Consider the following 27,236-nt stretch of genomic DNA (forward strand, 5'->3'; position numbering starts at 1 on the left):
GGATGATATTCCCGATGGCTGGGGAGTCCAGAACCAGGGGTAACAGTCTCAGGATACGGGGAATGCCATTTAGAACCGAGATGAGGAGAAATTTCTTCACTCAGAGGGTGGTGAACCTGTGGAATTCTCTACCACAGAAGGCGGTGGAGGCCAAGTCATTAGATATATTCAAGAAGGAGATAGATATATTTCTTAATGCTAAAGGGATTAAGGGATATGGGGGAAAAGTGGGAACAGGGTACTGAGTTGGACGATCAGCCATAATCATTTTGAATGGTGGAGCAGGCTGAAGGGCCGAATGGCCTAATCTTGCTCCTATTGTCTCTGTTTCTATGTGTGATGAATTTCGATGCCTTTTAGTTTGATCCATATTCTTCCACGTGGATCTTTTCAAGTTCTAATTGGGGGTTCTATGACTCATTGAATTCATATCTTCGTCAAACAAAACAACATTTTAAAAAAGAGTTGATCAGGTTGTATCTCGCCTCTTAACTCTGTGCGGGCTGTTCGTTATTAAATTCCTGCTTTATGGGTTCTCTTGTAACCTGCCCTCTCCGATTTGTCCCATCATTTTACCAGGTAATGATGTTCAGTTCATGGTCCTATCGTTGACTGGTTAAGCTTTGCTGTTCTTTGAAATGTAGGCAGTATATTGACCTCCTCAAAATCCCCCTGATGATATTGTGTTGCACAGATTTTCTGGTCACTTTCTATTGTCTCGGTTATGTATTATAGTCTCAAGATAAGTGGTAAGCCATTTAGGACCGAGATGAGGAAAAAATTCTTAAGAACATAAGAACATAAGAAATAGGAGCAGGAGTAGGCCAATCGACCCCTCGAGCCTGCTCCGCCATTCAATAAGATCATGGCTGATCTGATCCTAACCTCAAATCTAAATTCATGTCCAATTTCCTGCCCGCTCCCCGTAACCCCTAATTCCCTTTACTTCTAGGAAACTATCTATTTCTGTTTTAAATTTATTTAATGATGTAGCTCAGGGGGTTGTGAATCGTTGGAATTCTCTACTCCAGTGGGCTGTGAATGCTCAGTCATTGAGTACATTCAAGACTGAGATCGATGGATATTTGGGCACTAAAGGGATCAAGGGATATGGGGATAGGACAGGAAAGTGGGGTTGAGGTCGAAGATCAGCCATGATCTTACTGAATGGTGGAGCCGGCTCGAGGGGCCATACGGCCCAGTCCTGCTCCTATTTCTTATGTTCTTATGACAGTGTGACATCGATTCCTGTCCTCAGCTTGCTTGCCGAGAATTATTGAATGATAGCCAGTTTCCCAAACATAATCTCACTGGTGTCTTTCTGCCCCGTTTCTGTAATGTAGACTGTGCACGACCTGATTCCACCCCAGTAGTGCCTCACAGTCCTTACCAACTCCCCCTGATAATAGTCAGTGTCACACAAATTACCCTTTTCTTGTTACGCATTGACAGACGAGAGGGAATAATCTTTCACTATCCCCACCCCTGCCTCAGCTGAACCACTGCTCAAACCCTCATCAATGCCGTTGTTACCTCCAGACTGGACTATTCCAATGTTCTCCGAGCCAGCTTCCCATCTTCCACGCTCCATAAACTTGAGCTCATCCAAACTTCTGCTGCCCTGATCCTAACTCGCACCAAGACCGTTCTCCCATCACCACTGTGCTCGCCGATCTACATTCGCTCCTGATCCGGGAATGCCTCGATTTTAAAATTCTCATCATTGTTTTCAAATCCCTTCTTGGCTTTGCCCCTCCCTATCTCTGTAACCTCCTCCATCCCTAAAATCCTCTGAGATCTCGGTGCTCCTCCAATTCTTGCCTCTTGCGCATCCCCGATTTTAATCGCTCCACCATTGGCGGCCGTGCCTTCACTTTCCCAGACATTAAGCACTAGAATTCCCTCCCTAAACCTCCCCACCTCTCTAACTCTCTGTCCTCCTTTAAGGTACTCCTTAAAACCTACCTCTTTCACCAAGCGTTTGGTCACCTGTCTTACTAAATCCTTATGCGGCTTGGTGTGAAATTTTGTTTGTAACGCTCCTGTGAAGCACCTTGGGACGTTTTACTAGGTTAAAGGCGCTATATAAATGCAAATAGTTGCTGGTGCTCTTTACTCTCTTAAAAAAGTTCAGCGCCTCAATACTTCTCATGTTAAAGTGATTCAAGAGGAATTCCCACCACCACCTTCACAGGGCAGCTCGGGATCGACAGCAAATGAACCCAGAACACCATCACGACAGGAATTGGAGTCCAAGAAGAACGCCCGTCACCACCTTCGCAGGACAGATGGACAATAAACCGGGCAGTGATGCTCACACCCCAAGAATCAATAAAAGCAATCTACAGCAAAAGCATGCATTTATATAGCGCCTTTAACATCGTAAAATGACACAAGGCGCTTCACAAGAGTGTAATCAAACAAAATCTGACCCCGAGCGACATAAGGAGATATTAGGACAGGTGACCAAAAGCTTGTTCAATGAGGTAGGTTTTCAGGAGCGCCTTAAAGGAGGAGAGAGAGGTGGGGAGGTTGAGGGAGGGAATTCTAGAGCTTGAGGTCCAGGTAACTGAAGGCACAGCCGCCAATGGTGGAGTGATTAAAATCAGGGGATGCGCAAGAGGCAAGAATTGGAGGACAACCAAGTCCGTCCATTGGTCGATGGGCCGAATGGCCTCCTACTGTGCGGTACCTACTGAGATCCTATGATCTAAGATACATCGGATAAATGTTCAGTCTTTTCCTTTTCTCAGGCGGTACTATTTCCCATTCATCTACACAACTCTCGTAACCTGCTGATTCCTCCAATATCTCCTGTATCCTTCCTCACAGTTTCCAATCCGCTCTCATTTTCTTTTTAAATAAATGTTGAATCTAATTCTCTGTAAACCCATGTCCAAATCATTGATCATTCTCCACTCTCTGTAAACTTCAGCTGATCCAAAACTCTGCTGCTGATATCTTATCTCTCACCAAGTCCCGCTCACCCTTCACTCCTGCCCTCACTGACCTGCACTGACTCGCGGTTCCCCAACGCTTCAAATTTCAATGGTCACACAAAACCCCACTAATGTTCTCCTGATGTTTAGAGCAATGAGCTTGGCGCGAAATTGTCCAGTTAATTGTAATCGTTATACTTCAGTTAGTTTGCACTTGTATCACAACAAACAGTAAAATACAATTATTAATATAATTAAAAAGAAACTGTAAGGACATGAATTAAAAGGGCAGAAGTTGGGGATATTCTGGTTCGGGAATTTAACTTCCTGAATGAGATACAAAGCTGAATGTCCTTGACTGCTGAAGTGTTCCACAACTGGGAAGTGTCCTTGACACTTCAGCAGTCAAGGGCATTCAGCCACCGATCTTCGGATAAGCGTTCTCCAATGCGGCCTTCGAGACACACGACAACGCAAAATCGTCGAGCAGAAATTGATAGCCAAGTTCCGCACCCATGAGGACGGCCTCAACCGGGATCTTGGGTTCATATCACGCTGCACGTAACCCCACCAGCAGAAAAAAAAAAGTTATCTGTTTTTAATGCAACTGGTGATTCTCTCTCTTTCTCTTCCTTTAGGATGTTTCTCTCTCTCTCTATGTCTTTGGTTCTAGCCGTTTGTATATTCAGTAGTCTTGTATCTAATGTCTCTCTGTCTGAACACTATTCAATTCCTTTGATTGCCTTGATAACAGGCAGTTGGAAAGATTATCTGTAATCATCAGGCATTGTTCTCTGACTATACATGTGGTAACTTTCAAGGAATCCCACACTCACCTGACGAAGGAGAAAGCCTCCGAAAGCTTGTGATTTTCAAATAAAACTGTTGGACTATAACCTGGTGTTGTAAGATTCCTTACATTTGTCCACCCCAGTCCATCACCGGCATCTCCACATCGAAGTTAAAACATTAATTGTACCTGCTTCCAGTAATGGAACGTGATGTTAACACGTCGCGATCCACCAATTATTAGCAGTATTATTATTACTAAAACATTTCACTTTACTTCAAATGTAAGATTACCGCCGAGAGATATCCGCTTTTAGTGAAGTAACTGTTAAGGCGTTGGGTTAAGATGCCTCAGTCTGAGTAGAACAGGTTAAAAATTCCATTAAAACACCGGACAGAGGGAGGTCACACCGAATAATCCAGACTCTTTGGTCAACAGCGCAAACAGTAATTTCCAAGACAATAACTCGAAACCGGATGTAATCCCTGAATAAACGATACCACGCTTAGAAAATAACCAAACATGCAGCGAATATTTAAAAGACCGGGGAAAAATTGCTCTGGTCGCTTTCTGTCGAAGATGAATATACCAATGAGTTTAGAATTTGTTACACAAAGGAACCAGAGTACAGAACATGTGGAAGGAGATTGAGAAACAGGTCCCGATATCTCATTAAACACTACATGATACTGTATAAAAAGTATGAGGCATGTGGAAGGAGCTTGAGAAACATTAATTGCTTCATCATAAGTATATGAAATAGAAAATCAATTTTAATAGGTCATAAATATTAATATTATCATTAACTGAAGAAAAATACTCACATAGCAAAGCTCCTAGAGATTCAGGAAGTTTCAGTGATTTAGAGAGTGTACTTAATAATATTAATATAAATAATTATTAATTGAAACAATATTGGTTCAACGTCTAATTAATATTTAATCAAACAATATATATATTCCTTATCCAACAGTGTAATGTTGAACAAAACGTTTAAAATATGTTTATTTCAATTCTCTGTATTACACGCGGGTCAGACAGCGCTTCGACTGAGAAATATCGGGACAGAAATGTCTGTGTGGGATCAGTCGGCAGTGGGTGCAGCTTTGACTGGTATTCTACACTCAGTGAGTTAACTTACACCCCAGACTCCGATACTCTCTATTCTAACAGTAACCGCGCTCCACTTCTGAAAGGCTCAGTTTAAATAGCCCGATTAGAATTACAAGTCCAGTCTGCTCTGTCTGTAGAAGAGCCGCAGGAGGCAAAATGAAACAAACTGCCTTCGGATTTGTGATCGATTTCGGTTTTAAATCTAAGTTTGACACAAATGTTCTCCGGTAATTTAAACTAGGTGTTCATCAGATCTAAAATATTCTCAACATGTTCTCTGACACCGACAGAAATGGAGGGCTGTTTTCCATTTGAAGCAGAAGGAACATAAAAATCAAACAAATATGTGCATTGAACAAAAATTCTACAAATCAATTGATACGTCTTAATTTACACAGCACACGATCGCATTCAAAGACAAATTTGAATAAAATATGCGCGCTTTTTATAAATTGGTTTATAAATTGATTTTCAATGACAAATATTGAATAAAATAATTTACATAAGTTGTTTTTTATGAGCACAAGATTTGTGAAAATGATTCAGGGAGTAAAATAAATGTCATGTTTTTCTCTGTTTTATGCTTTGCAATCAACGCCCTTTAAATCACCGACAAAAATAGCATTTTAGTATCCAATCAGTTTTATAAAATGAAGTTAGATTTAACCTAATACTTAAAGTAAACGCACAATCTATCTGGTAACAGTGTGAGAACGTTTCCCTGTCTGCAAACCAGCATTGCCTATTGGTTGAGATGAATAAACATAGAGATCACGAAATATTACTTACAGGAAGACACTGTACATCCAAATGCCTCAAACAAAAAGCTTAATTTCATATAAAAGCTTTATAAATTTGAAGATACTCGCTAACCAAACAAGAATACACATACAGCAAATACTTGGAGATTTAGGACCTATCAATAATATTATTTTTCGGAGTGTATATTATAATAATTATACTAATAATTAATACTAATTGAATCAGTATTGGTACCATCTCTAGTTCACATTTAATTATACAATATTTATAAACCTTGTCCAACTCCAATGTTGAAAAAACTATTTAAAATATGTTTATTTCAATTTTCTATATCACACCCGGGTCAGACAGCGCTTCTACCGAGAAATATCGGGGACAGAAATGTCTGTGTGGGATCAGTCGGCAGTCGGTGCAGCTTTGACTGGTGTTCTACACTCAGTGAGTTAACTTACACCCCAGACTCCGATATTCTCTATTCTAACAGTGACCGCGCTCTACTTCTAACAGGCTCAGTTTAAATAGTCCAATTAGAATTTCAACTCTCGTCTGCTCTGTCTGTAAAAGGGCCTTACGAGACAAAATGAAACAAACTGCCGCAGTATTGTGATGGGTTTCAGTTTTCAATCTAAGTTTGACACAAATGTCCTCCGGTCATTTAAACTCGGTGTTAATCAGATCTAAAATATCCTCAACATGATCACTGTAACCGACAGAAATGAAGGATTGTTGTCTATTTGAAACAGATGGAACATAAAATCAGACAACCAACAACGTGCATTGAACAAAAAATGTACAATTTCATTTACACTATTTAATTTACACATCACACGATCACATTCAAAGACAATTTGGAACAAAATAAGCACGCGTTTTATAAATTGGCTTTCACGAGCCTTAGATTTATGAAAATAATTCAGGGAGTAAAGTACATTTCACGTTTTTCTCTGTTTTATGCTTTGCAATCAAAGCTCTTTAAATCACCAACAGAAACAGTATTTTAGTATTCAATTAGATTTATAAAATAAAATGAGATTTACCCTAATACTTAAAGTAAACGCACAATCTCTCTGATAACAGTGCGAGAACGTTTCCCTCTCTGTAAACTAGTATTTCTTACTGATAGAGATTAATAAATATAACCGAACACACACTGGAAACAGCGAGAAACTGAACTAAGTCATCGACTGACAAACTTAACAAAAATATCGAGCATGTGGCAGGTGATTGAGAAACAAGTCCTGATGTCTCATGAAACTCTGCAGGACACTGTATAAAAAGGATGGGGCATGTGGAAGGAGATCAGAAAAAATTAATTACAAGACACTGTCCATCCAAATTCACAAACAGCAAGAAATATTTGATCTAAAAAGGTTCTAATTTTGAAGATAATCGCTAACTAAACAAAAATACTCACACAGCAAATGCCCCGGAGGTTTAGCAACTTTCAGTTATGTTATTTGCTGGAGCGTGTACTTTCTAATAATTATACTAATAATTAATATTAATTGAAACAGAATTGGTTCTATCTCTAGTTAATATTTAATTGTACTATATCTATCGACCTGGTCCAACACTCTAATGTTGAACAAACTATATAAAATAATTTTAGTTCAATTCTCTGTAACACACGGGGGTCAGACAGCGCTTCTACTGAGAAATATCGGGACAGAAATGTCTGTGTGGGATCAGTCAATGCAGCTTTGACTGGTGTTCTACACTCAGTGAGTTAACTCACACCCCAGACTCCGATACTCTTTATTCTAACAGTGACCGCTAACATGCTCAGTTTAAATAGTCGGATTAGAATTTCAACTCCAGTCTGTTCCGTCTGTGCAAGAGTTGCAGGGGTCAAAATGAAACAAACTGCCGCGTTATTTTTATTCAATTTCGGTTTTAAATCTAAGTTTGATATAAATGCCCTCAGGCAATTTAATCTCGTTTTTAATCAGATCTAAAATAATCTCAATATGTTCACTGACACCGACAGAAATGGAGGATTGTTGTCTATTTGCAGCAGATGGAACACAAAATCAGACAACCAACAATGTGCAGTGAACAAAACTTGTACAAATTAATTTATATTTTTAATTTACACATCACATGATCACATTCAGAGAAAAATTAGAATAAAATATACACGCTTTTTAGAAATTGGTAGATAATTTGATTTTCAATGGCAAATATTGAATTAAATATTTTCTCTAAATTGGTTTTTATGAGCACAAGATTTGTGAAAAGGATTAAGGGAGTGAAATAAATGTCATGTTTTTTCTCTATTTTATGCTTTGCAATCAACGGCCTTCAAATCACCTACAAAAATAGTATTTTAGCATCCAATAAGTTTTGTAAAATGAAATTAGATTTACCTTAATACTTAAAGTAAACGCATAATATATCTGATAACAGTGCAACAACGTTTCCCTGTCTGTAAACCAGCATTTCTTATTGATAGAGATGAATAATTATACAGATCAAGAAACATTACTTACAAGAAGACACCGTACATCCAAATGCATCAAATAAAAAGCTTAACTTCACATAATAGGTTTATAATTTTGAAGATAATCACTGGCTAAACAAGAATAGTCACACATCATTTACTTGGAGGCTTAGGACCTGTCAATAAGAGTATTCTTCGGAGTGTACATTACAAAAATTGTAGTAATAATTAATACTAATTGAAACCATATTGGTTCCATCTCTAGTTAATATTGAATTATAAAATATTTATAGTCCTTGTCCAACATTCTAATGCTGAACAAATGAGTCAAAATATGTTTATTTCAATGTTCTGTATCACACGGGGGTCAGACAGCGCTTCGACTGAGAAATATCGGGGTCAGAAATGTCTGTGTGTCATCAGTTTGCAGTAGGTGCAGCTTTGACTGGTGTTCGACACTCAGTGAGTTAACTTACTCCCCAGACTCCGATACTTTCTATTCTAACAGTGACCCCGCTCTACTTCGAACAGGCTCAGTTTAAATAGTCCGACTAGAATTTGAACTCCAGTCTGCTCCGTCTGTACAAGAGCCGCAGTGGACAAATTAAAACAAACTGCAACCGTATTTGTGATCGATTTCGGTTTTTAAATCTCGGTTTGACACAATTGTCCTCCGGCAATTTAAACTAGGTGTTAATCAGATCTAAAATATGCTAAACATGTTCACTGACACCGCTGGAAATGGAGGATTGATGTATATTTGAAGCTGATGGAACATAAAATCAGACAAACTAAAATCTGTATTGAACACAAATTATACAAGTTAAATTATACTTTTTAATTTACGCATCACACGATCGCATTCAAAGACAAACTGGAATGAAATATGCACTCGTTTTATAAATTGGTTTTCATGAGCATGAGATTTGTGAAAATGATTCTGGGAACAAATTACATTTCATGTCTTTCTCTGTTTTATGCGTTGCAATCAACCCTATTTAAAACACCTACAGAAAGATTATTTTTGTATTCAATCAGTTTTATAACATGAAATGAGATTTAAATACTTAAAGTTAACGCACCAACTATCTGATAACAGTGCGAGAACGTTTCCCTGTCTGTAAAGCAACATTTCTTATTGGTGGAGATTAATGAATATAACAGAACACGCACTGGAAACAGCGAGAAACTGAACTAAATCATCGACGACAAACTTAACAAAAGTATCTAGCATGTGGCAGGTGATTGAGAAATAAGTCCCGATGTCTCATTAAGCTCTACAGGACACTGTATAAAAAGGATGGGGCATGTGGAAGGAGATCAAGAAACATTAATTACAAGACACTCTGCATCCAAGTTTTCAAACAGAAAGAATTATTTGACATAAAAAGGTTCTAATTTTGAAGATAATCGCTAACTAAACAAAAATACTCACACAGCAAATGCGCCGGAGATTCAGAAACTTTGTTATTATTTTCTGGAGCGTGTACATTATAATAATTACACTAATAATTAATATTAATTGAAACAGTATTGGTTCCATTTCTAGTTAATAGTTAATGATACAATATTTATAGACCTTGTCCAACAATCTAATGTTGAACAAACTGTTTAACGTAATTTTAGTTTAATTCTCTGTATCACACGGGGGTCAGACAGCGCTTCGACTGAGAAATATCAGGGACAGAAATGTCTGTGTGAGATCAGTCGGCAGTAGGTGCAGCTTTGACTGGTGTTCGACACTCAGTGAGTTAACTTACACCCCAGACTCCGATACTCTCTATTCCAACAGTAACCCCGCTCTACTTCTAACAGGCTCAGTTTAAATAGTCCGATTAGAATTTCAACTCCAGACTGCTCTGTCTCGAAAGAGCCGCAGGGGACAAAATGAAACAAACTGCCGCGGTATTTTTTTATTCAATTTCGGTTTTAAATCTAAGTTTGACGCAAATGCCCTCCGGTAATTTAAACTAGTTGTTAATCAGATCTAAAACATGCTAAACACTATCACAGACACCGACAGAAATGAAGGATTGTTTTCTATATGAAGCAGATGGAGCGTAAAATTAGACAAACAACCAAAAATGTGCATTGAACAAAAATGTACAATTTAAATTCTACTTTACAATGTTCACATTACACGATCGCATTCAATGACAAATATTGAATAAAATATGCACCTTTTCTATAAATTATTTTTTATGAGCACAAGATTTGTGAAAATGATTCAAGGAGTAAAATAAATGTCATTTTTTTCTCTGTTCTATGCTTTGTAATCAACGCTCTTTAAATCGCCGCCATAAATAATATTTTAGTATTAAATCAGTTTTATAAAATGAAATTAGATTTACCCTGATACTTAAAGTAAACGCATAACCTGTCTCATAACAGTGCGAGAAAATTTCACTGTCTGTAAAACAGCATTTCTTATTGATAGAGATTAATAAATATAATCAAACACAGACTGGAAAGAGTGAGAAGCCGAATGGAGTCACCGACCGACAAACTCAACAAAAAATATCGTGCAGGTGGAAGGAGACTGAGAAACAAGTCCCGATATCTCATTACACTCCACAGGACGCTGTATAAAATGTATGGAGCATGTGGAAGGAGATTATAAAACATTAATTCCGACATGACACTCTACCTAGCACTGTATGAAATAGAAAGCTTAATTCAACATAAAAGTTAGAATTTTGAAGATATCAGTAACTAAGCAAAATTTCTGACACTGCAAATCCGCCGGAGATTTAGGATCTTCAGTGACATCATTTTTGGAGACTGTACTTATTAATAATTATATAAACGATTAATACTAATTGAAACAATATTGGTTCCATCTCTAGTTAATATTTAATTATAAAATATTTATAATCCTTGTCCAACATTATAATGCTGAACAAATTAGTCAAAATATTTTAGTTCAATTCTCTGTATCACATGGAGGTCAGACATCGCTTCCACTGAGAAATATCGAGGGCAGAAATGTCTGTGTGTCATCAGTTTGCAGTAGGTGCAGCTTTGACTGGTGTTCGACACTCAGTGAGTTAACTTACTCCCCAGACTCCGATACTTTCTATTCTAACAGTGACCCCGCTCTACTTCGAACAGGCTCAGTTTAAATAGTCCGACTAGAATTTCAACTCCAGTCTGCTCCGTCTGTACAAGAGTCGCAGTGGACAAATTAAAACAAACTGCAACCGTATTTGTGATCGATTTCGGTTTTTAAATCTCGGTTTGACACAATTGTCCTCCGGCAATTTAAACTAGGTGTTAATCAGATCTAAAATATGCTAAACATGTTCACTGACACCGCTGGAAATGGAGGATTGATGTATATTTGAAGCTGATGGAACATAAAATCAGACAAACTAAAATCTGTATTGAACACAAATTATACAAGTTAAATTATACTTTTTAATTTACGCATCACACGATCGCATTCAAAGACAAACTGGAATGAAATATGCACTCGTTTTATAAATTGGTTTTCATGAGCATGAGATTTGTGAAAATGATTCTGGGAACAAATTACATTTCATGTCTTTCTCTGTTTTATGCGTTGCAATCAACCCTATTTAAAACACCTACAGAAAGATTATTTTTGTTTTCAATCAGTTTTATAACATTAAATGAGATTTAAATACTTAAAGTTAACGCACCAACTATCTGATAACAGTGCGAGAACGTTTCCCTGTCTGTAAAGCAACATTTCTTATTGGTGGAGATTAATGAATATAACAGAACACGCACTGGAAACAGCGAGAAACTGAACTAAATCATCGACGACAAACTTAACAAAAGTATCGAGCATGTGGCAGGTGATTGAGAAACAAGTCCCGATGTCTCATTAAGCTCTACAGGACACTGTATAAAAAGGATGGGGCATGTGGAAGGAGATCAAGAAACATTAATTACAAGACACTCTGCATCCAAGTTTTCAAACAGAAAGAATTATTTGACATAAAAAGGTTCTAATTTTGAAGATAATCGCTAACTAAACAAAAATACTCACACAGCAAATGCGCCGGAGATTCAGAAACTTTGTTATTATTTTCTGGAGCGTGTACTTTATAATAATTACACTAATAATTAATATTAATTGAAACAGTATTGGTTCCATTTCTAGTTAATAGTTAATGATACAATATTTATAGACCTTGTCCAACAATCTAATGTTGAACAAACTGTTTAACGTAATTTTAGTTTAATTCTCTGTATCACACGGGGGTCAGACAGCGCTTCGACTGAGAAATATCAGGGACAGAAATGTCTGTGTGAGATCAGTCGGCAGTAGGTGCAGCTTTGACTGGTGTTCGACACTCAGTGAGTTAACTTACACCCCAGACTCCGATACTCTCTATTCCAACAGTAACCCCGCTCTACTTCTAACAGGCTCAGTTTAAATAGTCCGATTAGAATTTCAACTCCAGACTGCTCTGTCTCGAAAGAGCCGCAGGGGACAAAATGAAACAAACTGCCGCGGTATTTTTTTATTCAATTTCGGTTTTAAATCTAAGTTTGACGCAAATGCCCTCCGGTAATTTAAACTAGTTGTTAATCAGATCTAAAACATGCTAAACACTATCACAGACACCGACAGAAATGAAGGATTGTTTTCTATATGAAGCAGATGGAGCGTAAAATTAGACAAACAACCAAAAATGTGCATTGAACAAAAATGTACAATTTAAATTCTACTTTACAATGTTCACATTACACGATCGCATTCAATGACAAATATTGAATAAAATATGCACCTTTTCTATAAATTATTTTTTATGAGCACAAGATTTGTGAAAATGATTCAAGGAGTAAAATAAATGTCATTTTTTTCTCTGTTCTATGCTTTGTAATCAACGCTCTTTAAATCGCCGCCATAAATAATATTTTAGTATTAAATCAGTTTTATAAAATGAAATTAGATTTACCCTGATACTTAAAGTAAACGCATAACCTGTCTCATAACAGTGCGAGAAAATTTCACTGTCTGTAAAACAGCATTTCTTATTGATAGAGATTAATAAATATAATCAAACACAGACTGGAAAGAGTGAGAAGCCGAATGGAGTCACCGACCGACAAACTCAACAAAAAATATCGTGCAGGTGGAAGGAGACTGAGAAACAAGTCCCGATATCTCATTACACTCCACAGGACGCTGTATAAAATGTATGGAGCATGTGGAAGGAGATTATAAAACATTAATTCCGACATGACACTCTACCTAGCACTGTATGAAATAGAAAGCTTAATTCAACATAAAAGTTAGAATTTTGAAGATATCAGTAACTAAGCAAAATTTCTGACACTGCAAATCCGCCGGAGATTTAGGATCTTCAGTGACATCATTTTTGGAGACTGTACTTATTAATAATTATATAAACGATTAATACTAATTGAAACAATATTGGTTCCATCTCTAGTTAATATTTAATTATAAAATATTTATAATCCTTGTCCAACATTATAATGCTGAACAAATTAGTCAAAATATTTTAGTTCAATTCTCTGTATCACATGGAGGTCAGACATCGCTTCCACTGAGAAATATCGAGGGCAGAAATGTCTGTGTGTCATCAGTTTGCAGTAGGTGCAGCTTTGACTGGTGTTCGACACTCAGTGAGTTAACTTACTCCCCAGACTCCGATACTTTCTATTCTAACAGTGACCCCGCTCTACTTCGAACAGGCTCAGTTTAAATAGTCCGACTAGAATTTCAACTCCAGTCTGCTCCGTCTGTACAAGAGTCGCAGTGGACAAATTAAAACAAACTGCAACCGTATTTGTGATCGATTTCGGTTTTTAAATCTCGGTTTGACACAATTGTCCTCCGGCAATTTAAACTAGGTGTTAATCAGATCTAAAATATGCTAAACATGTTCACTGACACCGCTGGAAATGGAGGATTGATGTATATTTGAAGCTGATGGAACATAAAATCAGACAAACTAAAATCTGTATTGAACACAAATTATACAAGTTAAATTATACTTTTTAATTTACGCATCACACGATCGCATTCAAAGACAAACTGGAATGAAATATGCACTCGTTTTATAAATTGGTTTTCATGAGCATGAGATTTGTGAAAATGATTCTGGGAACAAATTACATTTCATGTCTTTCTCTGTTTTATGCGTTGCAATCAACCCTATTTAAAACACCTACAGAAAGATTATTTTTGTTTTCAATCAGTTTTATAACATTAAATGAGATTTAAATACTTAAAGTTAACGCACCAACTATCTGATAACAGTGCGAGAACGTTTCCCTGTCTGTAAAGCAACATTTCTTATTGGTGGAGATTAATGAATATAACAGAACACGCACTGGAAACAGCGAGAAACTGAACTAAATCATCGACGACAAACTTAACAAAAGTATCGAGCATGTGGCAGGTGATTGAGAAACAAGTCCCGATGTCTCATTAAGCTCTACAGGACACTGTATAAAAAGGATGGGGCATGTGGAAGGAGATCAAGAAACATTAATTACAAGACACTCTGCATCCAAGTTTTCAAACAGAAAGAATTATTTGACATAAAAAGGTTCTAATTTTGAAGATAATCGCTAACTAAACAAAAATACTCACACAGCAAATGCGCCGGAGATTCAGAAACTTTGTTATTATTTTCTGGAGCGTGTACTTTATAATAATTACACTAATAATTAATATTAATTGAAACAGTATTGGTTCCATTTCTAGTTAATAGTTAATGATACAATATTTATAGACCTTGTCCAACAATCTAATGTTGAACAAACTGTTTAACGTAATTTTAGTTTAATTCTCTGTATCACACGGGGGTCAGACAGCGCTTCGACTGAGAAATATCAGGGACAGAAATGTCTGTGTGAGATCAGTCGGCAGTAGGTGCAGCTTTGACTGGTGTTCGACACTCAGTGAGTTAACTTACACCCCAGACTCCGATACTCTCTATTCCAACAGTAACCCCGCTCTACTTCTAACAGGCTCAGTTTAAATAGTCCGATTAGAATTTCAACTCCAGACTGCTCTGTCTCGAAAGAGCCGCAGGGGACAAAATGAAACAAACTGCCGCGGTATTTTTTTATTCAATTTCGGTTTTAAATCTAAGTTTGACGCAAATGCCCTCCGGTAATTTAAACTAGTTGTTAATCAGATCTAAAACATGCTAAACACTATCACAGACACCGACAGAAATGAAGGATTGTTTTCTATATGAAGCAGATGGAGCGTAAAATTAGACAAACAACCAAAAATGTGCATTGAACAAAAATGTACAATTTAAATTCTACTTTACAATGTTCACATTACACGATCGCATTCAATGACAAATATTGAATAAAATATGCACCTTTTCTATAAATTATTTTTTATGAGCACAAGATTTGTGAAAATGATTCAAGGAGTAAAATAAATGTCATTTTTTTCTCTGTTCTATGCTTTGTAATCAACGCTCTTTAAATCGCCGCCATAAATAATATTTTAGTATTAAATCAGTTTTATGAAATGAAATTAGATTTACCCTGATACTTAAAGTAAACGCATAACCTGTCTCATAACAGTGCGAGAAAATTTCACTGTCTGTAAAACAGCATTTCTTATTGATAGAGATTAATAAATATAATCAAACACAGACTGGATCGAGTGAGAAACCGAACGCAGTTACAGACCGATAAACTCAGCAAAATAACGTGCAGTTGGAAGGAGACTGAGAAATAAGTCCCGATATCTCATTGCACTCTACAGGACACTGTGTACAAACTATGGAGCATGTGGAAGGAGATTATAAAACATTAATTACGACATGACACTCTACATAGCACTGTATGAAATGGAAAGCTTAATTTAATATAAAAGTAAGAATTTTGAAGATATCAATAACTAAACAAAAATTCAGATACTGCAAATTCACCGGAGATTTAGGATCTTCAGTAACATCATTTTTGGAGACTGTACTTAATAATAATTATATTAACGATTAATACTAACTTAAACAATATTGGTTCCACCTCCACTTAATATTTAATAACACAATATTTATAGTCGTTGTCCAGCAATCCAATGCTGAACAAACTAGTCACAATATTTTAGATCAATTCTCTGTATCTCACGCGGGTCAGACAGCGCTTCTTCAAGAAATATTAGGGACAGAAATGTCTGTGTGGGATCAGTCGGCAGTAGGTGCAGCTTTGACTGGTGTTCTACACTCAGTGAGTTAACTCACACCCCAGACTCCGATACTCTCTATTCTAACAGTGACCGCGCTCTACTTCCAACAGGCTCAGTTTAAATAGGCCGATTAGAATTTCAACTGCAGTCTGCTCTGTCTGTGCAAGAGCCGCAGGTAGCAGGCAATTGATAAACAAGCCCCGATTTGTCATTAAACTCTACACGACACTATTACAATTCAAGAAAACAACATTTCCTTTCCTCATCACCTCAATGTGTTCTGTAGTAAAGATCAATTATTATATTAATGAGGAAGATATTTTAATAATAATCACCGTATCAATAGATAACGGAATACTTTCCATAATCAATAACTCACAGTTCAGAACCTCTAATAGAAATAGGGTCAGGAAGGGCCTCAGCATCGTTCCGGGAGCCGCTTACACCGATGGGACCTGAACATTAACCGAACTGTTAACAGATACCGAGCGGTAACTCCAGCACCACCTGACTGATCTGGGAGTTAATTCGTTCACAACAATTTGTACAGAAACCAATGTTTCCTTCCAATTAACCAATAGATTTTAGTCAGGTGTGAAGCGTGAATTGCAGTCCGGTAAAATTCCCCAATGAGAAGTAAGCTGCCTATTTTTTAATACAATCAGCCCAGGTTCCACCCACCGCCTTCTCCTGAGAGACCAATGGCCTGTGTGAGTATGAAAAGGAAACCAGTCACAGATCGGGCATTGTGATAATGCAAAATAACGGAATAACCGGGTGGTGGGTGGTGGAAACTGATGGAAAACCGAGGAAGGAGTTTTCTTGGACTCAAATCAAATTCATTGATCATCATTTCACCGATCATCATTTCACCGATCATCATTTCATTTATCACCATTTCACTGATTATCATGTCACCGATCATCATTTCACTGATTATCATTTCACTGATTATCATTTCACCGATCATCATTTCACCGATCATCATTTCATTTATCACCTTTTCACCGCTCATCATTTCATCAATCATCTTTTCACCAAAATTCATTTCGCCGATCATCATTTCACCGATCATCATTTCACCGATCATCATTTCATTGATCAGCATTTCACCGAACATCATTTCACTGATCATCATTTTATTGATCACCATTTCACTGATCATCATTTGTTGATCATCATTTCACTGATCATCATTCGTTGATCATCATTTCACTGATCATCATTTCGCTGATCATCTTTTCACCAATCATCATTTCACCGATCATCATTTCACCGATGATCATTTTCCCGATCATCATTTCATTGATCATCATTTCACCGATCATCATTTCATTGATCATCATTTCATTGATCATCATTTCACCGGTCATCATTTCACTGATCATCATTTCTCCGATCATCATTTTATTGATCATCATTTCACCCATCAACTTTTCACCGAACATAATTTCACTGATCATCTTTTCACTGATCATCTTTTCACTGATCATCATTTCACCGATCATCATTTCATTGATCATCATTTCACCGTTTATCATTTCACTGATCATCATTTCACTGATCATCTTTTCACTGATCATCATTTCACCGATTATCATTTCATTGATCATCATTTCACCGATTATCATTTCACCGATCATCATTTCACCGATTATCATTTCACCGATCATCATTTCACCGATCATCATTTCGTTGCTCATCATTTCACCGATCATCATTTCACCGATCATCATTTCATTGCTCATCATTTCACCGGTCATCATTTCACTGATCATCATTTTACGGATCATCATTTCACTGACCTTTTCAAATTGCCTTTCCCGGTACAGAGAGGAGAATGTGACATCCATGAACACCCCGAGCTGGGAGATTCCCGAGTCCGGCAGGTCACCATCCCACTGATGATCGGCATCAGCCGGTCCACAGCAGGACCAATAACCCCATTGGGATAGGCCCCGAGCAGCTACAGGTCACTTCACAAATTACAGTAGCAGTTGATTTAAATTCTAATATATTGAGATCATTCTATGCAACACAGTAATATGAAATCACTCCGAACAAATAACCTGGTTGTTATTCATGCGATGGATTTCCCACCCTCCATCACACCAACTGAAGTTGGAGCTTGTCTCAGTGTTCGGTCTCAGAATGGTGCTGTTACTCACTGGCTGCCCTGGGAACTGCAGTTTTACATATCTCAAACTGAGCAGAGATTCAGTCTCTGCCCGTGAACTGCGGCTATACATATCTCACATTGAGCACAGTTTCAGTCTCTGCCCCGGGAACTGCGGCTATACATATCTGGCACAAAGAGAGGACACCGGTGGGGGGTGGTGGCGGTTTCTCGCTGCTTATGTCTGCAGGTGATGCATCCACTGGCAGTCCTCCCAGGTCTCAGAGTTTCAGCTTCAGCCATTAGTAGGTGAAACTGCCATCATCGCGGTGGATGTGGAGACACAGGAACGCTGGCGGTGTGCCAGGCTCCTTGATGTTCCACATTTTTAACTCCAGTACCATACACCAGGCTCTCGCATCACCAACTGCGGAATGGGAAATACACGGCCGCATGTCAGGGAGGTTGAACGGGTATATCCTCACCTTGGGATCGATTCTCCCTCCCGGTCACTCAGACACCATCTGCTGTTACCCGTGGTCCTCCCCTCTTGAAACGGTTTCCATTTTGTTCCCTAAATCCTCCCCATAAATTGGCAGTAGGTCTGGCACATGTAGATAAGGGAGACTTCCGACAACTTGCCCAGGAGTTCAGAACCATGAAGGAGAATGGAACAGAGCGATTTCTTCGACTGCATTTCCAAGAGTTCAGAACCACAGGGTGAAAGCGTTTCCTTGGCATCAGACAGAAATCTCACCTGAAATCTATTGGACAGATACGCGAGAGTCAATGGGGCTCCTGGGATCAGTCTTAAATTCCACCTGAAATATAATGGGCAAACCCTATACATTATAGCGTTAATTGATTCCCTGGGATCAAACATAAATCTCACCTGAAATGTAAAGGTAAAGCATTATAGAATCAGAAGGATCCTGGACTCAGACAGAAATCTCACCTGGAATGTAATGGACACACACTGTAAAGTAAGAGGCAACACTGAGATCAGCAGAAATCTCCCCTAAAATGTGATGGACAGAAAGTATAGCGTTAGAGGGGACCCATGGATCAGACAAAAATCTCACCTGAAATTTAACGTGCAGGCACTGTAACATAAGGACATAGGACATTTGAACAGGAGTACACCGTTCTGCCCCTCGAGTCTGTTCCGTCATTCAATGAGATCATGGCTGATCTGTTTCCTCACTCCATTTACCTGCCTTGACTTTATAAAACACTGGATCGGCCTCAGCTGGAGAATTGTGCTCAATTCTGGGCAGCACGCTTTACGATGTCATGGCCTTAGAGAGGGTGCAGAAGAGATTTACTAGAATTGTACCGGGGATGAGGGACTTCAGTTTTGTGGAGAGACTGGGGAATCTGGGGTTGTTCTCCTTCAAACAGAGAAGGTTAAGAGGAGATTGATTATAGGTGTTCAAAATCATTAACGGTTTTAAAAGAGTAAATAAGGCAAAATTATTTCCAGTGGAAGAAGGGCCGGTAACCAGAGGACACGGATTTAAGGCGATCGGCAAAATAGCCAGAGGCGACATGAGGAAACATGTTTTTACACAGCGAGGTGTTCGAATCGGGAATGCACTGCCTGAAAGGAAGGTGGAAGCAGATTCAATAGTAACTTTGAAAAAGGAATTGGATAAATACTTGAACGGAAAACTTTACAGGGCTATAGGGAATGAGCAGGAAAATGGGACTAATTGGATAGCATTTTCACAAGCACAATGGATCATAGGAACATAGGAACAGGAGTAGGTCATTCAGCCCCTCTTGCCTCCTCCGTCATTTGATAAGATCATGGCGGATCTGTGATCTAATTCCATATACCTGCCTTTGGTCCATATCCCTTAATACCTTTGGTTGCCAAAAAGCTATCTATCTCAGACTTAAATTTACCAATTGAGCTAGTATCAATTGCCGTTTGCGGAAGAGAGTTCCAAACTTCTACCACCCTTTGTGTGTAGAAATGTTTGCTAATCTCACTCCTGAAAGGTCTGGCTCTAATTTTTAGACTGTGACCCCTACTCCTCGAATCTCCAACCAGCGGAAATAGTTTCTCTCTATCCACCCTATCCGTTCCCCTTAATATCTTATAAACTTCGATCAGATCACCCCTTAACCTTCGAAACTCCAAAGAATACAACCCCAATTTGTGTAATCTCTCCTCGTAACTTAACCCTTGACGTCCAGGTATCATTCCAGTAAACTTACGCTGCACTCCCTCCAAGGCCAATATGTCCTTCCGAAGGTGCGGTGCCCAGAACTGCTCAAAGTACTCCAGGTGCGGTCTAACCAGGGTTTTGTATAGCTGCAGCATAACTTCTGCCCCCTTGTACTCTAGTCCTCTTGATATGAAGGCCAGCATTCCATTAGCCTTATTGATTATTTTCTGCACCTGTTAATGACACTTCATGATGGGCCGAATGGCTTCCTCCTGTGCCCTACCTACAATGATACTATAACTCCATACCCCTTAATACCCTTTGTAAGCGAAAATCTATCGATCTCAGATTTAAAATTAAGAATTGAGAGGCTTTTACTGCTTTTTTGGGAGACTTCCACATTTCTACCAATTCTTGCGTGAAGAAGTGTTTCCAAACTTCTCTCCTGGATGGTCTGGGTCTGACTTTAAGGTTTGGTCCCCTTCTCCTCGATTCCCCATCAGTGGAAAAAAATCTCTCCATCTGCCCTTTAAATTCGTTTCAAAATCCTAAAACCCACAATCAAATCACCCCCTAACCTATATTCAAGGCAATACAAGCCGAGTTTATGTAATCTCTCCTCATAATCTAAACCTTGGAGCCATGGTATCATTCTGGTGAAACTGCACTGCACTCCTTCCAAGGCCAATATATCCTTTCTAATGTTCTAGCCCTTTAGAACATAAGAACATAAAAAAATAGGAGCAGGAGTTGGCCTTATGGCCTCTCGAGCCTGCTCTGCCATTCAATAGGATCATGGCTGAGCTTCAACCTCAAATCTACTTTCCTGCCCGATTCTCATATCCCTTGATTCCCCTCGAGCTCAAAAATCTATCTACCTCAGCCTTGAACATATTCAACGACTCAGCATCCACAGTGCTCTGGGTTAGAGCATTCCAAAGATTCACAACCCTCTGTGTAAAGAGATTCCTCATCATCTCTGTCTTAAATGGCGGACCCCTTATCCTGCGACTATGTCCCTGGTTCTAGACTATGCTGCCATGGGATACAACCTCTGAGCATCTACCCGTTTAAGCTCTCTTGGAATCTTGCATGTTTCAATTGACCACGTCTCATTCTTCTAAACTCCAAACACTATAGGCCCATTCTACTCAATTTCTCCACACTGACAACCCTTTCATCTGAGGAATCAATCTCGTGAACCTTCGTTGCACCGCCTCTAAGGCAAGTATATCCTACCTTAGATAAGGAAACCAGAACTGTACACAGTACTCCAAGGTGATGTCTCACCAAAGTCCTGTACAATTGCAGTAAGACTTCCTTACTCTTGTACTCCTTGTATTAAAGGCCAACATGCCATTTGCCTTCCTTTTGCTTGCTGCAACAGCATGCTAACTTTTTGTGTTTTTTGTACGAGACCATTCAAATCTCTCTGAACACCAACATTTAATAGTTTCTCACTATTTAAAAAACATTCTGTTTTTCTATCCTTCCTACCAAAGTGAATAACCTCACATTCCCCACATTATACTCTGTCTTCCAGCTTCTTGCCCACTCACCTCACCTGTCCATATCCCCTTTGCAGACTTGCTGTGTCCGCCTCACAGCTTACTTTCCCACTAGTTCCTCTTTATCTATCCTGCTAGTTACATCCTCAAAGAACTCTAATAAATTTGTTAAACGCGTTTTCCCTTTCATAAAACCATGCTCACTCTGCCTAATTATATTATGATTTTCTAAGTGCCTTGTTACCACTTCCTTACTAATGGATTCCAGCATTTTCCCGACGACTGATGTCATGCTAACTGGCCTGTAGTTCCCTTTGTTCTCAATTTTATCTGAAGCTCAGACTGTTGTTTTTGGTGTTCATATCATCGTGTGTCTGTTGTCTGAGCATTTAGATCTTGTTGTTAGATTGTGAGTGACCGCTCAGTACAGCGATAAAGTCTCATTTACTCTCGTTTTTTTCTGCTTCGCTTCTCCGAATTTCCAACGACAATTTCAACGACATCTCTTCACTCAATACTTGGTCCAGTTTCCGTTGTTTATAACTTTACTGACAATAGAGTTTCAGGCCACAAATCGTGTCAAGCTTTAGAGAGCGGGTGTCCAATGAATGATCTTTCTCGCTTCCTCTCGAGGCTTATCTCATCCGTGTGATGTTGAACACCTGTTCTGATATTTCATCTTTCATTCACTGCGGTAGAACCATCCTGGATTTCGACATGTAGTTAAATATTGCAGATATAATGTATTTAAAAATAAGAGGGAAGGAGGGGTGGAGCGGTTCATCAGAAATAACATAATGGCCGCAGCACGAGAGGATATAACGAACAAAGAGATAAAACACAATCCATATTGAGATGGATTGAGATGAAGGCTCGGAATGGATCAGTCACACGATTGGTCATATTCTCCAGCCCACCAAATAGTGGCAAGGAAGTGGGGAGAGAAATATGCCGGCACAGATATGAAATGAGGAAACAACACAGAATCGGCATCATTAGATATTTCAAATTCCCCCAAATAAACTGGCAGGAAGAGGGAGTGAAAGGGGAGAAGGGGAATGAGCTTTTTACAATGTGTACAAGACTCCTTTCTGACCCAATGTGTAAGAACCCCAACAAGAGGAGAAGCACTGGTAGACCTAATAATGGGGAATGAGCTGGAGCAGATAAGGGGAGTAAGTTTGAGAGAAGATCTACGGGTTAGTGATCAAAGTATAAGGAGGTTTAAGATAATGATTCAGAGACATAAAGGTGTAGGGATGGCGTTAATTATGAGGGTACGAGGATGTATCTAAGGAAGGTAAACTGGAGAAACATATTGACAGAAAAAGAGATGGAACAACAGTGAGTGACATTTAAAGTAGAGAGCAATAGCGTTCAGGAGAAATACATTCCACGAGATTGAGTACAATGTGCCTCTACTCTCTGGAGTTTAGAAGAATGAGAGGTGATCTCATTGAAACATATAAGATTATGAGGGGGCTAGACGGGGTTGATGCTGATAGATTGTTTCCCCTGGCTAGAGAGTCTAGAACTAGTGGGCGTAGTCACAGAATAAGGGGTCTGCCATTCAAGACAGATGTGGAGGAATTTCTTCACGCAGAGGGATGTAATCTTTGGGATTCTCTACCCCAATGGGCTTTGGATGCTGAATCGTTGAGTATATACAAGGCTGAGATATATAGAGTTTTAGACTCTAGGTGAATCAAGGGATATGGGGATCGGATGGGAAAGTGGAGTTGAGGTCAAAGATCAGCCATGATCTTACTGAATGGCAGAGCATGCTCGAGGGGCTATATGGGCTGCTCCTGCTCCTCATTCTTATGTTCTTATGTTTTTATGATGAAATAAGAACAATCGAGCAACAAATGAGATATCATGGATAAATAAAGAGGTGAGGATGAAATTGAATCTAAATGAAAAGGCATTCACACAATACAATGAAGGAGATAATGACAAAAGTGAATATGGGGAGCTGAGGGAAGAGGTAAAAAAATAAAGCCTTGAGCACAGCGGTTGGGAAAGACAGAGAGTGAATCTCTAACAGACTGAAATGCTAACAGGGTGAGGACTTTCAAAAGGGAATTAAGTGAGTGTGGGAATTTGGTGAGTGTGGAAATTAGTTTCGGAGGTGGAAGGAGGTGTTAAGTGATTTAAACCAAAGCACTGTAGACTAAGACTGAGCCGAGCATAAAGGGAGCTGCACGAGGAATCTAAACAAGACAAGGAGCAGCGCCGAGGGCAAGTCAGTATTTAGTTCATTGGGTGGTGTTTTTTTAGTGGTTAGTGTTTTAGAGACTGATAAACAGTAAAGTGCGTTAAAGCTAAACAAAGTTTAAATGACTGTAGCTAACATGGCGGGACAGCTGTGGCCCGTCGCATGCACATCCCGTGCCATGTGTGAACTCCAGAACATTTTGTGTCCTGGAGAACCACATGTGCAGGAAGTGTCGCCAACTGCTCGAACTCGAGCTCAAGGTTTCTGAGCTGTCGGGTTGGCTGGCGTCAATACAGTGCATAGGGGAGCAGAGAGTTTTGTGGCTAGCACGTTTCAGGAGGTGGTCATCCCGCAGCTACAGAGAGTTCAGGCGGAGAGGGAGTGGGTGTCCACCAGACAGATGAGGAGGAACAGGCAGGCAATGCAGGAGTCCCCTGGGAGTGTGGCACTCACAACCAGTATTGAGTGTTGAATATCAGTGAGGGTGTTGACACCTCGGGGGAGTACAGTCAGGAACAAATCCACGGCAACTTGGGGGACTTGGCTGCACAGGGGGGCAAAATAAATTCAGTTGTTACAGGGGATTCGATTGACGGGGGATAGACAGGCGTTTCTGCAACCGCCGAACTAAGTCTCGCATAGTGTGCTACATGATTGGTGCCATGATAAAGGGCATCACTGAGAGGGTGCAGAGCACCTTAAGTGGGAAAGGGGAACAGCCAGAATTTGTTGTCCATGTGGGAACCAATGACATAGGAAGGAAAAGGGTCGAAGTCCTCAAGTCAGAGATTCAGGAGTTAGGGCGGAAGTTAAAAAGCAGCTCCTCAATGGTAGTAATCTCTGGATTACACTCAGTGCCATGTGCTCGTGATTACAGGAATAGTAGAATAAGACAGGTTAATGCGTGGCTAGAGAAATGGTGCAGGAGGGATGGCTTCAGATACCTGGAGCATTGGGACCAGTTCTGGGGCAGGAGGGATCTGTTCAAGATGGACTGGTTGGACCTCAACAGAGCTGGGACCAATGTCCTCATCGAGAGGTTAACTTGTGCCGTGAGAGATGGTTTACACTAATTTAGCTGGGAAATGGGCACCAGGATGACACATTAGAGAGGAGAATCAAGGTGCACAGAGGACTGGGAGGGGCAAATAGCCCTAGAGTAACGAATAGTTCAGAAAGAAGAGGGATCAAAAAGGTGGCAAATGCGAGGCAGTCTGTGATTGGAGTGCATGAGCGCAAATGCAAGTAGCGTGGTAGATAAGGTTGATGATCTGCAGGCTCAAGTCGCCACATGGAACTATGATGGAGTGGCAATACCGGAGAGATGGTTTAAAGAAGGGGAGGATTGGGAACTTAATATTCCGGCTACAAGGTATTCAGAAAAGATAGGGAAGGAAAGAAAAGGGGGCATTGCAGTATCGAGCAAAGGAACTATTATAGCACTGACAAGGGATGATGTAGTTGAGGGGTCAAAGACAGAATCTGGTTAGAATTAAGGAACAATAGAGGAGCTCTGATAATGGGGGACTTCAATTATCCCAATATGGACTGCGACAGTAACAGTGTAAAGGGCAAAAAGGGAGAAGAATTCCTGAAATGTGTTCAAGAAAACTTTCTGGAACAATGTTTTTCTGGCCCAACCAGGAGGGAAACAGTGCTGGATCTAGTTCTGAGGAATGAAGTGGGGCAGGTGGAACATGTTTCAGTGGGGCAGCATTTGGGGAACAGTGATCATAATATCATAAGGTTTAGAAAAGTTACGGAAAAGGACAAGGAACAATCAAATGTGAAAATGCTTAACTGAAGGAGGGTAAATTTCAGCGAGTTTAAAAGGGATCTTGCGCAGGTGGATTGGAATCAAAAATTGGTCGGCAAAATAGTAATTGAACAATGGGAGGCCATCAATGAGGAGTTGGTTCAGGTACAGAGTAGATAGATCCCTACGGGGGAGAAAGGAAGGGCATCCAAAGCTAGAGCTCCCTGGATGGCTAAAGAGATAGAGATTAAAATGAAACAGAAAAAGGAGATTTATGATGAATTTAAGTTTCATAATACAGTAGAGATACAGTCTGAATAAAGAAAGTACAGGGAAGATCAAAAAAGGGAATTAAAGGAGCAACGAGAGAGTATGAGAATAGATTCGTGGCTAACATAAAAGGGAACCCAAAAGTCTGTTATAAACATATGAATAATAAAAGGGTAGTCAAAGGAAGGATGGGAGCGATTAGGGATAAAAGGGGAGATCTTGTGGAGGCCGAGGACATGGCTGAGGTACCAAATGAATACTTTGCATCTGTCTTCATCAGGGAAGAGGATGCTGCCAGGAGACCAATAAAGGAGGAGGTAGTGGTGATACTGGATTTGATTAAAATAGATAAAGAGGAGATACTTAAAAGATTGGAAATACTCAAAGTAGAAAAGACACCCGGTCCAGATGGGATGCATCCCATATTACTGAGCGAAGTAAGGGTCGAAATTGCGGAGGCTCTGGCCACAATCTTCCAATTCTTCTTAGATATGGGGATGATGCCAGAGGACTGGAGGATTGTCAATGTTGCCGTCCTGTTCAAAAAAGGGGAGAGGGATAAACCAGCAATTATCGGCCAGTCAGCCTTCCGTCGGTGGTGGGGAAACTTTTAGAGACAATAATCCGGGACAAAATAAATCAGCACTTGGAAAAGTATGGGTTAATAAATGAAAGTCAGCACGGATTTGTTAAAGGAAAATCATGTTTGACTAACTTGATTGAATTTTTTGATGAAGTAATGGAGAGGATTGATGAGGGTAGTGCGGTTGAAGTTGAATATATGGACTTTCAAAAAGCCTTTCATAAATACCACATAATAGACTGGTTAGCAAAATTAAAGCCCACAGGCTTAAAGGGACATTGGCAGCGTGGATACAAAATCGGCTCAGGGACAGAAAGCAGAGAGTAGTGGTGAACGGTTGTTTTTCAGAATGGAGCGAATTTTGTAGTGGTGTTCCCCAGAGGTCAGTATTAGGACTACTGCTCTTTTT

At 39.4% G+C, this 27,236-nt stretch overlaps 1 protein-coding gene across 1 annotated transcript in view; it reads right to left on the reverse strand.

The window, feature by feature from the left end:
* LOC137335927 (deleted in malignant brain tumors 1 protein-like) overlaps window positions 1-17,367 on the reverse strand; it is a 60,450-nt gene extending 43,083 nt beyond the window's left edge. The window contains exon 1 of the mRNA XM_068001440.1: window positions 16,884-17,367. Within this exon, the coding sequence (XP_067857541.1) occupies window positions 16,884-17,367 (484 nt within the window). The remainder of the gene's footprint in view (window positions 1-16,883) is intronic.
* Window positions 17,368-27,236: the final 9,869 nt, after the last annotated feature.

The sequence above is a fragment of the Heptranchias perlo genome, chromosome 20 (genome assembly GCF_035084215.1).
Source record: "Heptranchias perlo isolate sHepPer1 chromosome 20, sHepPer1.hap1, whole genome shotgun sequence".
Taxonomy (NCBI): domain Eukaryota; kingdom Metazoa; phylum Chordata; class Chondrichthyes; order Hexanchiformes; family Hexanchidae; genus Heptranchias; species Heptranchias perlo.